The 15,187-nt window shown below is 48.4% G+C and overlaps 2 protein-coding genes and 1 non-coding gene across 3 annotated transcripts; 2 read left to right on the top strand and 1 right to left on the bottom strand.

Annotated features, from left to right (window-relative positions):
* Nucleotides 1-4,427: 4,427 nt before the first annotated feature.
* On the bottom strand, nt 4,428-4,501 carry TRNAH-GUG. The gene has a single exon. It is a non-coding gene; the product is annotated as a tRNA-His (tRNA).
* A 2,194-nt stretch (nt 4,502-6,695) lies between these two features.
* On the top strand, nt 6,696-8,706 carry LOC100821111 (UPF0481 protein At3g47200). Its single transcript, XM_010237744.3, has 2 exons — nt 6,696-7,509; nt 7,792-8,706. Exons 1-2 carry the CDS (start codon nt 6,865-6,867, stop codon nt 8,497-8,499), a joined length of 1,353 nt encoding a protein of 450 aa, XP_010236046.1. The 5' UTR covers nt 6,696-6,864; the 3' UTR covers nt 8,500-8,706.
* A 4,093-nt stretch (nt 8,707-12,799) lies between these two features.
* Nucleotides 12,800-13,516, top strand: LOC104584315 (dehydration-responsive element-binding protein 1H). The gene has a single exon (XM_010238589.2). The coding sequence runs from the start codon at nt 12,800-12,802 to the stop codon at nt 13,514-13,516; it is 717 nt and encodes a 238-aa protein (XP_010236891.2).
* The last annotated feature ends 1,671 nt before the right edge of the window (nt 13,517-15,187 follow it).

Genomic DNA, 15,187 nt, shown 5'->3' on the forward strand with positions numbered 1-15,187 from the left:
CTTGTGGTTTAAAAGAGATGCCTCTTCAGGGGAGATTGTACACTTGGTCTAATAATCAAGAGAATCCCACTTTTAAGAAATTGGACAGAGTCTTGGTCTCTAGTGATTGGAATCTTAAATTTCCTTTAGCCACAGTAACAGGCCTGGGCAGAGATCTTTCTGACCATGTTCCCCTGTTACTGGCTTCTGGAGTTGCTCCTCCTCATTGCAACTTTTTTAGATTTGAGAATTGCTGATTTGAAAGTGATGGTTTTCATGACCTGGTTACATAGAGTTGGAATGAAGCTACTTACTGTCAGCCTGATGTGGACAAACGGCAGGAAAAAGCCAGAAGGGCCAGGAGGCACCTGAAAGGCTGGCATATCAATATGGAAGGAGAGTATAAAAGAAGAAATTGAGAATTTTGGAACAGTTAGATCAGTTAGACATGAAGAGTGAAACTACTTCACTATCCCTGATAGAGAAAACAGTTCATTCTTGCCTGGATACTGATTTGAAAAAACTGCTAAGAGATGAGGAACTGAAATGGAGACAGAGATCAAGTGAGAAAGATATGACAGATGGGGATGCTAATACTAAGTACTACCACCTCAAAGCTAGTGGTAGGAAAAAGAAAAATCACATTGCTATGTTATTGAACAATGGGGCTGAAATTGTGGGGGATGTTGATCTTCTCAAACATGTGACTGAATTCTATAAGGATCTATTTGGGCCACCTGAGGTGACTTCAATAAAGATTGATGGAATTGAGTGTCCACAACTTTCAGTTCAAGATAAAGCTTCTCTGATAAGAAGTTTTGACCTAGAGGAAATCAAAACTGCTGTCTTTCGAATGAAGCATAACAAAGCAGCTGGTCCTGATGGGTTTCCTGCTGAGTTTTTTCAAGTTTTTTGGGATGTCATCAAAATGGATTTAAAAGAAATGTTTGATGCTTTTCATTCTGGTACACTCTGTATTGAGAGATTGAATCATGGGATTATTTCCCTGATTCCCAAAGTACCTGATGCAAAGATTATTCAAAAATTCAGACCTATTTGCTTGTTGAATGTCAGCTACAAGATACTGACAAAGGTGTTAGCAAATAAGTTGGGGCTTGTGATTGGATCAGTCATCTCCAATACCCAAACTGGTTTCATCAAGAACAGATTCATCATGGATGGTGTGGTGCTTCTTCATGAAACTATTCATGAGATTCACCACACTAAGAGGCCTGGGCTACTTCTCAAAATTGATTTTGAGAAGGCCTATGATAAGGTCAAGTGGCCCTTCTTGTATCAGATGATGCAGGCTAAAGGTTTTGGGGATATTTGGTGTCATTGGATCATGAACACAGTTAGGGGGGGAAGGGTTGTAATTAAGGTTAATGACCAGATTGGCCCATACTTTCCCACCTACAAAGGTGTCAGACAGGGGGATCCTTTGTCTCCTTTATTATTTGACATCATTGCTGATGGTTTGTTTATGCTTGTCAACAAGGCAGTGGAACTGGGTTTGATTTAAGGTTTGGTACCTAACCTCGTGGATGGAGGCTTGGCTATTCTGCAATATGCAGATGACACCATTTTCCATTTATCTGACAATTTGGTTAATGCCAGAAACCTCAAATTCATCCTCTGCCTGTTTGAACAAGTGTCTGGTTTGAAGATAAATTTTCATAAGAGTGAGCTGTACTGTTTTGGAGATGCTTGCCAAAGAAGTGCAGCATACAGTGAAATCTTCACTTGTAACATTGGCTCACTTCCTTTGACTTATCTTGGGATCCCAATTGATCATAAAAGGTTTAGCCTATCACAATGGAAACCTCTGGAAGAGAGAGTGGAGAAGAAACTTAGTGGCTGGAAAAGCAACATACTTCCTATTGGAGGCAGAGTTGTGTTAGTGAATGCATGTCTCAGTAGCATGCCTCTGTACATGCTCTCTTTCCTGGAAGCTCCCAAGGGGGTCGTCAAACATTTGAATTATTTTAGAGCAAGAATGCTTTGGCAGGAACACTAGGGGAAGAGAAAATATCACGTGGTTAACTGGCCCACTGTTTGTCTACCTAAGGACAGTGGTGGATTGGGCATTCTTGATCTTACTTCCATGAATCAGAGTTTACGTTGCAAATGACTTTGGAAATTGGAGAATTCTGATGGCCTATGGCAGGAACTCTTGTCTAAGAAGTACCTGAAGAAACAGGTGCTGTGAGGATATGACCAAAGTGGTGGTTCTCACTTTTGGCAAGGCTTGATGGGAGTTAATCATATTTTCCAGCAATGGATTTCAAGAATTATTGGGAATGGAGCAAAAACACTTTTCTGAGAAGACGTTTGGATGGAAGGTGGTGCTCTTGCTGTTCAGTTCCCCAAACTTTTCAACTTGGCATATAAGAAAAAAGTGACTGTGGCTTGGATTAGAGAAAAAGGGATTCGGTGGATCCAATTCAGAAGAACACTGCTTGGAGATACTTTTGAACAATGGCAGCTTCTGCAGGAGAAGTTTGCAGCTTTCACCTTCTCTGAAGATGAGGACAGAGTTAAGTGGAATTTAACACAAAGTGGACAGTTCTCAGTTAGCTCTCTCTACCATCATCTTAGGGGCCAGTATTTGGTTTCCTATAGATTCCTATGGAAGCTCAAGATTCCTTTGAAGATCAAGATTTTCTTATGGCTGATGGTGAAGAACAGTATTCTTACTAAGGATAACCTGATTAGGAGGGGATGGACTGGTGACATACACTGTCACTTCTGTGCTGAAGTTGAGACTGTTGACCACCTTCTCTTCTCTTGCTCTCTTGCTAGACTGATCTGGCAAGTCATTGTCTGTGCTTTTGGGCTGCTTAGAGCTCCTGTTAGCACTGAAGACATGTTTGGGACTTGGATGACTTCTTTCCCAACAGACCAACATAAGCTGGTCCTGAGTGGGGGGCAACAGTGGCCTGGACTATCTGGAAAACCAGAAACACAGCATGTTTCAAACAGAAAATGCCTGATGATCTTGCAGCTGTGATTTTTCCCTCTGCAATTATCTTGACATGTGGTTGATCCTGCAGAAAGAAAGAAGCCGGCGAAACCTGAAGGAGGGAGCTCGGCGCCTTAAGCAGGTGGTCTTGGAGGCGTACACTTTCAAGCATGGATGGGCACCTACTGTCAGGAGAATTACAAGTTAATGAAGAAAAATGTTGCTGCTGTTCGGAGGCCCTGGTGTTTCTTGTGTTGTTTCGTCTGTGTCTTGTTGGAAGATCGTCTGTATGTTGCCTGCTGTTGAACCAGTTGTTAAGCCCCTTTGTTTTTACTTTTGTTTGTTTGAACTGCTGTAAAACTGTTGGCGGTTTCTTTAAATGAAATCGGTAGGATGACCCACTGGGTCAAAAAAAATAGAAGCAATAAGCAGTTAAGCACTACTACCGCCTCTGCACCGGTGGGCGGTGCTCCCCTCCCTAACCCTAATCTGAAGCACCGCCGCCCGCCAAGCTCGAGAGGAGCAGAGGGAGAGGACACAGGAAGGGAACGACTGGTGGTTGCACATTCGGCCAGGCCCACCAAGAGCGATTCCGAGACCCAAGAAGGAAACCGACGGTCCAATGTCCAAAATCATGTTACCTTTCCTGTTTTTCATTCCTCAATTAACTTAAACTGCCAGATTTGACACTAATTAAGACCTACGGAGTATATCTTTGGTTCAAAAAATTAAAAAAATAAGACCAATATATAATATTTTCTGCCCGAAATCAAGATGCCCTACCAGGAGCTCCGCCTGCTTGTGTTGAAATACCAATCAAGATTAGATTGAAACAAATTAATGGATACATGGCGATCCAAAGTTTAGATTCCTGAGAAGCAAAATGCAAGCACTGATCTGCACACAAAACATGATATATATAGTACTAACAAATTCTAGGAATTAAGGCAATTATAAAGCGATTCCGTCAAAATTGATCCATATCACACCATACTAATATTAGCGTGTTTTGATCCAAAAATAGCAAGAGGCACGCCACTATAAACATCCGCTTATTCTTCGTGCACAACGAGAGTAGCTGTGCGAGGCCACTATAGACAACTCAAGTACCATCGATCACCCTCAAGAACACACAATCCATAGCCAAAGCCAAAACCCTGTAATTGCAAGAGACGAGGATGCCGAATACCAATCAGCTGTTGCTTCTCCTGGCCCTTCTGGTGTCATCCGCAGGTATATATACGTGAAAGCAATAAATTTTTCGTCCATCAACTTTTCAAAAGTATGTAAATGGCTTCGTTTGTCCCTCGTCTATCAAAAATGGACACCAATGGTCACTCGGAAAATTCAAAATGGTATCGGTGCCCACGTGTCATGGTTTTGGCTCCACAATTGCTATGTCGGCATGTCAAGTTGGCGTCACTTGTCTTTTTAGCTCAGAATATAGTATTTGTTTCCACCAAAAAACTAAGATACCCGAGTCAGCTGCGAACGACGGGAATTGAACCCGCGCATGGTGGATTCACAATCCACTGCCTTGATCCACTTGGCTACATCCGCTCCTTATCCAGCTACAGGATTTTTCTCTTTTTTCAATTCATCAGTATTCTATTTATTCTGACCTCCATACTTCGATCGAGATATTGGACATAGATTGCCGCTCTTTAAAAAGGAAAAAAAAAAGGAGTAATCAGATGTGACATGAAAAAAACAAAACCATGACACATGGTACCGCTTTGCATGAGGTGACGGATTATTGCTATCCGCTTCGGACAATTAAGGGACGAAAAGTATACGAAAATAAGTTGAGTGATCATTAAATTGGGTACTTTTTGACAACTTGAGGATGAAAATTATACTTTTCTCTATATACATAATCCGAACTATCCGATAAGCGAAAATGGACGCTTTTCCACTAAATTGCCATCACCTCCTCCTGCATATAAATCTCACGTTTTAATTTCTTCAGCCTTTGGTGGCGCCGGCGATTACTCCTCCTCGTTGATAGGAGCGTACGACTGTTCCGGGGTGATCTACTCCGGAAGCTGCAAGGCGGTCAAGTGCTACACGGACTGCCTGAAGAAGTACACCCGGGCGGAAGGCCTCTGCGTCCCGAAAGGATGCCAGTGCTCCTTCTTCTGCCCTCCTTCCCGGAACACAGCACAACTGGACTAGATTAATATATTCATTGGCTTGCTAATAATCAACACGATGCATGGCCGGCCCTAGCTAGGCTGCTAGCTCGCTTCACATGCATGTTCGTCGCATTCGATCTGATCGTGCATCCGCATCTATTTTTCTGTAATAAGAAAGGGAGGTGTCGATGTAGATGTAATGAAGTTGCTCGTGTAGCAAAGATTTTATTTCCGTTGCAGGTTCACGTGTGAATCAGTTCAATTTAAATTGGCTGTAAGATTTTATTAATATCCGTTGCAATCTCAATTCATAGTTGGTTTGACAATCCATTGATGTGTGTATAATTTTGTTAATTAACTTGCATTACTAAATATTCAAAGTCATGACCAAATAGGCATAGCCAGAGGGGCGTAAGCCCGGGTCCAACAAAAAAAATCATCCGATCCATAAAAAATGTCGGCCAATAGGATGAAAAACCCAACAGGATGAGCTTATTTTCCTGTCAGTGAGCAATTGCCTGACAGGAATGTATGTTCATTCCCGTGCGCAGGTTTCTACACCTACAGGAATACCCATTTTCCTGTGTGGCTAAGGCCGACTCTAAGGCCGACAGGAATATGTCGCGTTCTCCTGTCGGTCAACTGCAGGCCTGACAGGATATAAATCCCCGACAGCAATATGTTCTATTCTCCTGTCGACCAACTGCGGGCCCGACAGGAATAGAAAACCCCGACAGCAATATGTTCTATTCTCCTGTCGGCCAACTGCGGGCCCGACAGGAATAGAAAACCCCAACGGTTTGTGGTAGCGACTTAGTACAAAATTTGTACTACTTAGTGCAAAATGAACCATATTTTTTTATGAATCGGAACGAGGACAAAAGATAAACCCAAACCACCCCCTTTCATCTCCACCGGAACCCATGGTCAAAATATCTCCATCGACACATGCAACCTATCTCTCCCCCGTCTCTCATGCATACACAAGGCTCCGGCGCAAGGGATCTCTTGCCGAACTCTCTCGATCCAGCAGTAGCAAGAAATCCTCTTTTGGGCTTGCCTCACCCCCGCGGACTCCAGCTGCCGTCCGATGACACGTTCTCACCCGGATCTAGCCCGGCGACCGGAAGGCTGAGGCCGACCTCAAGTTTTTGGCCAATGTTTACGGTCGACCTTATTAAGGGCTTTATGGCCGATCTTCTTTCAACATTATTGGAGCTGCCCAGGGTCATTCTGCTAGTGGAAATGCAGAAAGGGTGCAGACGGCGGTTGAGCCAACTATGCATCGGAGGATATTATGCCGATTGCCGAACCCCATCAGCTCGCCGTCCACTGGATCCTCTTCCGCGCCTCGGATCCCCACAAGAAAGACAGCGATCGGCGAGAGAAGGACGACCGGGAAAGAGAGTGATCAGGCCAGAGACAAATCATTGAGAGCAACGCAAGGGTGTTCACAGAGAATTGGTCGACACAAAAGGTCAAAGGATTCCCTCCGACTGTCCGACAAACCTTTTTTCCATGCAGTAACACATCCAGCCAGCTAGCTTTGCTTTCCTGCCGATTCGATACCACATATGGATTACACACGTTAACGCAACAAGGCGACAGATTGTGATTGCGGAGCCCACTCCACAAAAAAGAAGAGGCCTCAACGAAGCTAACCATTCATAACCGTACTACGTCTCCATTAGCGTGAGCACATCACATGCATCTCCATCCGCCCAGTGGCCAAGGCCAGCGACCTTAACAAGCCACAGAGAGCCACAGAGAGGAGCTAGCTCGTACCCAATGATGGAGGGGAATGGGATGCCGCCGGCGTCGCCGACATGCACCCGGAGCAACAGCAGCATGTGGGTGCTGGAGATGGAGAAGAAGCTGGGCGACATGAACGGCGACCCGGCGGTAGAAATGGTGCGGTGGAAGCGGCACTCTATCTACCGCGTCCCGGAGCGGATCAAGAACCTCCACAACAGCAAGGCCTACAGGCCAGAGCTCGTCTCCCTGGGCCCCTTCCACCACGGCCACCCGGAGCTTCTCCCCATGGAGGAGCACAAGCGCCGGGCCGTGGTGCACCTCGTGAAGCGCTCGGGGAAGCCGCTGCGGGACTTCGTGGTGGCCGTGGCCGAGGCCGCCCCGCAGCTGCAGGAGGCCTACAAGGACCTCGGCGGCGAGTGGCGCGGCGCCGGGGAGACCAGGGAGCGCTTCGTGGAGCTCATGGTGACCGATGGGTGTTTTTTGCTTGAGGCCATGAGGATGGACTCGCTGCGTGGGAAGGTTGAGGAGGACTACGCGCCTAATGATCCTGTGTTTAGTAAGTATGGTTATCTCTACCTGTGGAACTACATCCAGTCCGACATGGTTGTTGTGGAGAACCAGCTGCCGCTCCTTCTCCTCCAGAGGCTCCTCATCGTCCTAGATCCTGACAGATATCAGGTACCGTGATTTTCTTTTGGTTCTGTTCCCTTGGCTAGTTGGCTGTCCTGCCTCCCATAAATTTGTTAATCATAAGATTTAAACTTGAGATTATGACTTAACTAATTAAATCTAGCCACATTGTTAGTTGGATTTAGCGGTTTAGCTGATTTAATTCTCTGGCTTAGAACGCATGCATGCACATGCATGTCACAGTGAAAGCTGCATACATGCCGACATCAACGCGTTTCCTTTTAGAAGGCAAACTTATGTGCGAAAATTTTGCTAAATTCATGTCTACAGAACGCTTCATGGGTCACTGGGCTGGTCCTTAATTCTCTATGCCCATGGCGGCGACACTTGGTTGCCATCAACTACCTTGGGCTCCACCCTCTGGACATCCTGCACAAAAGCCTCACCCACGGCGACCACCCGGAGCGCACGGGGTCGACGGCGTACGTGATGCCCCCGGCGGTGGAGATCCACGAGGCCGGGATAAGATTCAAGGTGAGCGACACGGACAGCCTCCTCGGCATCAACTTCGAGCGCGGCGTGCTGAGCATGCCGGCGATCCGAGTCGACGACACGACGGAGAAGAAGTTCCTCAACCTCATGGCGTTCGAGCGGCTCCACCCGGGCGCCGGCAACGACGTGACGGCGTACGTGATCTTCATGGACAACATCATCAGCTCCGCCAGGGACGTGGCGCTGCTCAGGTCCAAGAACATAATCGAGTGTGGCCTGGGCAGCGACGAGGAGGTGGCCAAGTTGCTCAGCAACACGCTGAACAAAGGAGGCGTGATGAGCCCGTCCAGCAGGCTCCACGACGTGCAGCGGCAGGTCAAAGCCCGGTGCAGGATGAGGCGGAATCGGTGGCGGGCAAATTTTATACAGAGGTACCTGAGGAACCCCTGGGTGTTCATCTCCCTTGTCGCCGCCATTGTCCTGCTCGTTGCCACCCTCTTGCAGACCACTTATACTATCTGGCCTTTTTATAAGAGGGCAGCGTAGAATTAATACCACTTGATGAACTCGAACATGCCTTGTGTTTGTCTTAACCCACCTTGTACGTAGTCCTAACAATACCTAAGCATGATATGCATGTATTGATTCTCTGTCCAACTTGATTCATATATATTGGAGTGTCTCCCAGCTAGTAGTTTGTTTAGGTCGGAAGCAATGTCAGTCAAAATTAACCAGGTGCTAAGCAGTTACACATATATAGGGTCGAATGCTTCTTCTTTTTTTTGAAGGCAAAAGTAGCAGGGCGTGTGCAGTTGACGAGACAAAAAGGGAAGCAAGGAGGCCTACCACTCGTCTCGACTGCTGCATGCTTTGTCGCGCACAACATTTTACAGGTGCTTGGTTTGTCCAAGTGTAACGGCAAGTTAATTGATTGTTCTTCAATATCATTGAGCATTTCTATGCATGCATGCATGAGGACCCCGGAATGAAGATATTGTTAAGGACCGACGTTCGCGTGCAATCATGCGAATGACGATCGAGTTGGTCGGCCACCTCTCGATCTATAAAACATGTCCCTAGACGGACGGGCTGCGCTGTTCAAGCTGCTGGCATGTGGTATGTAGCCGATGTGCAAGATGGTGACGCATCATCAGTTCCCTGTCAGTTCATCACTCATCAGACATTTCCTGCGTGTATGACCAACGGCGCGGCAGTCTTCTTCCGTTGAGCTGCATATTAACTGATGGCCGGCCGGCCGGTCAGTTCCCAGAGATGGTGGACTGATGGTGAGACACTGAGACCTACTCCCAAGAGTTAGCTTAGCTCGATCACGAGTTACGTGCACCGGTGCACGTGAAGCGCCGGCCATTCCCCTCGTGGCGACCATCACACATCGCCGGTGTTTGCGTATATATAGGATTAGTGGTATGTACGGTGCCATATCGGCAACAGCTTTCACGTACGTCATCCTACCCATGCGAATATCGATTGTACCGCGGGAGTCATCGTCAGGATGTGAGTTTTTCCACACACACACACAAAAAAAACTGCAATAGCAAAATTAAAAGCAAAAGTTGATTAAAGCAAAATCTGAAAATTAAAAGCTGATAAAAGCAAAAGTTGAAAGAAAAAAGTTAATAACAGCAAAAGTGAAAATAAAGACAGGCCAAAAAAAGGCAAAAATATATTCCGACAGTCCATTTTTGGGTGTCAGAATCGACCAATTTCTCCATGGTTGAGTTCCGCGCAGCCCTGGCCAGTTTCGTGCCAAGAGATACCTTTTAGAGTTAGGATGACAACTGTCACATGAAACTCGTGGCATACCGCTTGCACAAAGACTCTAGAGTTAACGACGACAAAAAATTTGTCCATGTCATACGAGATACGACATGCCGTCACGCCTTCAACACGTTCAAGCTGGCCAGGCTAGAGTGCCGTCATCTAACAAACGGGCACAAATAAAGGTTGTTCTTCGTTGGATGCACAATAGAAGTATAATGCAACGAGTGATATATGTTTCATGGTGCAAAGTACCACCGAAATCAGGCCTCTATGTTCCAGCGCTAAAAAACATATTTATGTGCACAAGAATAAACTTTATAGTTGACCTCTTTTGATCAGAGAATACAACAACATCATCCAAGGATACACTTAAGAGCTTGGTGAAGAGCACATGCTTCCGACAAGGGGAGGCACGGGGCCGCTCTCGCGATAGGCTAGGGTGCGCCGCCGCCGCCGCCTCTCCGGTGCCGGCAGCCACCCTCTCTCGTCGGTAGCCTCTCCGCCCCGGCGGCCAACTCTCCTCCCACCTCCATCTCCTTCCTTTCCTCTCTAGTTCTTTACTAGCCCGATGGCCTCCCCATCTGGTTCCTTCCACCCCTCCACCTAGGAACTCCGGTGGATGCAGTCCAGCCCCGACTTTGGCGGCGGCCCATCAGGGCGTTCATCTCCGACGTCCTCCGCAGCGGCGGGCCCCTGTCTCCGGTTGCCGCATTCGACCCCGTCTCACCAGCACCACCACGCACGTCAACTGTTCGACGGTTGGCCTTCGTCGGGTGCCGGTCGCGACGCGTGGGCGATGATGATTGTTGAGTTTGTGTCGAATAATAATTGTACTAGGTAGGTTACGTGGACTTGGTGTTGTAATTATGGTATATGGTGGAGTCCTTGTCAGACTCCAGGTACCCGGGTCCTATATAATCAGGGGACAACCACACGATGTAACCATGACAACATAGTAGCAATAGGCTCGCAGGGGGAGCCGGCGGCTTGTGCCGGCGCCCAGGGTGGCCGGTGTTGCGGTATTATGGGGGGAGGAGCGCCTGTAGTCATGCCCCGGGGATGTAGGCTTTGGCCGAACCTCGTTAACAAATATCGTGCCTCGGTGTCATCCTTGATCGTGCATCCGCCGGATTTCGTAACAATGATGGCTGGCAGTGGGCCGGTCGTGGATGCACGAGGATGAGCCAGCAGCGGCACCATGCCCCCTTCCGGCGATGGCTGTTCGTCTTGAGCCCCCGAGGGGGCTTCTGCTCTCAGTTTGTTTACGTCTGTGCTAGTGTTTGAGCTTGTTTGTCACTTAATTTCTCTTAAGGCTGTGTGTCATTCTGCAATAGGCGATACCATTTTCCTGTTGGAATCTGAGTTTGACAGTGCTAGAATTATCAATTGATGCTTTGTCTTTTGAGCAATTCATGCATGTTTAGCCTTAGCTGTTGTGGTTGTTTGAGGGGGGATGGGAAGATGACCAGATTTGGGGAAGATGTCGGTTAAGGGTCAGCCCCCCAACTGATCAATTCCTCGTCTGTATCTTCTCACTCTTAGTGTCGATTTATTTTTTCTTAGAACTCTGTAGATGTAGTGTTGTTGCTCTATCCCTCGGTTGTTTCATTTGACCTTCAATGCTGATATTACACTGCATAAAGTTTTCTCGGAGGGCTGGGGTTCAATTAGATTTAGAAGAACTCTGGGAGTAGAGACTTTAGTGCAGTGGAACAATTTAAAACAGTTTTGTGGTATGGTTAAGTAAATGACTGAGAAGATAGATTATGTTGGAAGTTGGAGACCAAAGGTAGATCCCCAGTAGGTTCTTTTTATAGATTGCTCAAGAGGTCACATATTTTCCCTTATAAATTTATTTGGAAAGTCAAAGCTCCTTTGAAAATGAAGGTTTGTTTGTGGCTAGTTAGTAGGGGGATAATTCTTACCAGAGGAGAGTGGAATGAAGGGGATGAGTGTTGTTTATTCTGCTCTAGAAAAGTAACAGTGGATCATCTCCTTTTTTTCTTGCTCTTTGGCAAAGTATGTTCGGAGAATTGTTCAGTTTAGCTATGATCTCTCTGTTCTGCCAACTGATGTGCCTGGTGTATTAGACTGTTGGCTACTGCAGTTTGGTAGGAAGGAGAGGGATTCAGTGTTGGTTGGATTTGCTGCGGTCATCTGGGTGGTTTTGGAAAACGAGGAATAACGCCTGTTTTCAAAATCTGATGCCTTCATGATCCATCTGCGGTAGTTTTTATGATCTATTCCACGATTGACCTCTGGTCTCGTGTACAGAAAGCAAATTCTCGGGAGGCTCTACTCAGGTGCTTGTGCTGGCTGTGGCGAGTCCCAACTGTGATCTTCCGGATATCGCAAGGATGAGCACCAGTTACTCGGAGATTGGCGGTGGGAGATACAGAGAATTATATAACTCTGCCGTGGAGTTGCTGGAAGGGTGCCGGATTTGCTACAGGGGTCTTTTGTTGTTTTTCAGTGATGCTGTTATCTCCCAGATGTTAGGTAGATTTGTTTTCTGGGCACATCTTGCTAATAGCCTGTAGGGTTAAAGTGTTGTTGCTCAGGTCTTTTGTTGTATGCTTTAACTTAAAGACACTATGGTTTCCTTTAATGAAGCCGGGGGACAGCCCCTTTGATAAAAAAAAAACTTAAGAGCTTGGTCGTGTACACTCAACACCTGCATGACATTGACAAATTTGTTCTCTGCTTCTGTCTGTTGGAGTTTTCTTTTGCCTCCGCCGGGGAGAAGAAAACAAACGCGAAAAAAAAAGGAATATCCCTACCGTCTTCTTGGGCCTCCATGGGCTGGGCGCGTGGAGCCCAATCGCCACACTGAAGCCGGAAGCTACCCGCTTTCCCTGGCTGGCCTATGCCCTATGCACATCCCCCACCTCGATCTGTCTTTACCGCGTCACGCAGAAATATAAGAAGCGCACGCTCCACACACCATAGAATTACTGAACACTTCATGTCAAGCTCACATGTACACACACACACCGGCCTCCAGCATAGCCGGCTAAATCCAATCCAACACCAAACAAGCCACCGGCAGCAACCCAGTAAACTAATGGCCATGGACGGCTCCGGTCAATGGATCAGCTTCCCTTCCTCGTCGTCCTCGCACGACCATGAGTGCCACGGGGTGGCATGGTCGCCGAAGCCGAAGCGCCTCGCGGGGCGTTCCAAGTTCAAGGAGACACGGCACCCGGTGTACCGCGGCGTGCGTCGCCGTGGCGCCCTAGGCGGCCGGTGCCGGTGGGTGTGCGAGGTGCGCGTCCCGGGCAAGCACGGCAAGCGGCTCTGGCTCGGGACGCACCGCACGGCCGAGTCCGCGGGGCGCGCCCACGACGCCGCCATGCTCACGCTGCGCGGCCCCTCCGCATGCCCTCTCAATTTCCCGGACTCCTCGTGGCTCCTCGACGTGCCGTTCGAGGTCCCCGAGGATCTCCCCGGCGTCCGGCGCGCTGCCCTCGCGGCCGTCGCGGACTTCCAATGCCGGGAAGAAGCCGCCACCGTCCCCGTCGTCAATGAGAGTACCTCGTGGGCGACGGCAGAACCTTCTGCCAACAATGGGATATTTGAGGTGCCGGTCGCAATGGGAAGCGGCGGCATGTTCGAGCTCGACATGTCCGGCGAAATGGACGTGGGCATGTACTACGCGGACCTCGCGGAAGGGCTGCTCATGGAGCCGCCGCAGACGACGCCAGATGATACCGGGGCGTGCTGGGAAAGCGGAGAGTACGCCGAACTCTGGGGTTGCGAAATCTGCAGTCTTTGGCTATAGTGACTGCCCGGCCCTTGATGGTCTGGCTGCCGCGGCCGCTATACTGCAGAATTCGCCGGGGAGTTCGATCCTGCGCTGCGCGGGTGTACTTGGAGTTTCGCAGCACGCCATGCATGACACGCTTGCATGCGGGACTTGGAGCCGTGTCCGACGTGGAGCTGCTGCATGCCCGGCCAGCGAGCCGACCTGGACGCCATGCAATGCCATCGGGAGCTGCTGTTGTTGCCGACGGTTGAAGTAGAGCACGCCGTCCCTGACTCGAAGCTCCACGGCCTGTTGTTTCGCCATTGATCTCTAGCTGCTGCAAAGACGGCGAGAGCGAGAGGGGAGAGGGCTGTCCTTCCACTACACCGCCGGGCCCGTATGAATTACTCGCGGCGGTGGCAGCTGAAGAGGGAGGCGGCTGCGGCGCTGGCGAGGACGGAGCGGCAACTGAGAATGGAGCCGGCGACGCTGGTGGGAGATGAGAATAATCTGATTTTTTTTAACTCGATCTTTTACCAATGTGAAAAGTGTATAATACCTTTTGAGTTTGAGAAATGTGGGTGTACCAAAGCATGCAGGCCTCAACAAACCGCGCGAAGCTTCTAGCTTTGGTGTAATAAAATATCGGAACCTTAAACGAATCGAATCCTTGGAAACCACACCACAAGCAAAGCACTTGTAAGTACAAATAGGAAAAAAAAAAGACGCAGGATAGAACATCACCAGGCCACTAGCTACAACTAGCTGGTTGACTAGTAGTACCGAAATGATCGTTCCTTCCGAAAGAGGGTATTCTCGCTTCATGTGTGATGGCCACAACAGGCAACAAAAGTGGCAAGATCAACGTTGGCTAATCAGACCAAGTAGGCTAATCAAGAAGAGATGTGGGCGAGACGCATCGATCAATCCAGCTGAGCCCCAACACCAAGTTTCTCTTTTGCCAACCCTGGATATTTTCCGGAACGCCGTGATGGAATGGAAGGGGCCCAGGGACAGCAGCTAGCTCCGGTTGGCAGGCTAGCTAGCTTTCCTGTTCATGTCGAAGCCGATCGATACTTTTCTTAAGGTTTTGCTATTTATAGGTGGAGCGTAACAACATTTTGATTCAATCAATGAGATTCGTGTAAAATTTGTGTAGGTTTGATGGATCAAATATTTTTATTAGATGGTTATGATTGTCAACTGTAATCAACCGTGAAATAGACACTGCCTTCTTAATTCTTATCCATGTAATCCGATCCACCACCCAGCTGCTGCTCTGTGGCTACGCCGCCACCCCCTCCTCGACCATCATTGTCCCTGCATGGGTACTAGCTAGCTAGCTCTACTCTCTGGCTCATTAAGGTCGCTGCCGATGGAGACGATAGCGGTTAATTTTACCCTGGTGGCCAAGTGTGCAAGCCATATATGGTATCGGCATGAAAGCAAATCTGGCCTTCCACGTACGCATGTGCCCTGCTATAATCTGCTTCATTCACGGGCGCTGCATGCATCGGTCGAGCTCAGCCTAGTGGCTGGACAGTTGCTCTGCTGCATGAAAGGAGGTTTGTCGGAGGGAATCCTTTGACATTTCTTCTCTGATCACTCTCTTATATCGTCGTATGTCCGGTCCTTCGCTCGCCTGATCACTTTCTTATCGTCTGTCCTTCTCTCGCCCGTCGCTGTCGGAGGACTTGTCGTCCATGG

Source organism: Brachypodium distachyon, chromosome 3 (assembly GCF_000005505.3).
Source record: "Brachypodium distachyon strain Bd21 chromosome 3, Brachypodium_distachyon_v3.0, whole genome shotgun sequence".
In the NCBI taxonomy this organism is placed as follows: Eukaryota; Viridiplantae; Streptophyta; class Magnoliopsida; order Poales; family Poaceae; genus Brachypodium; species Brachypodium distachyon.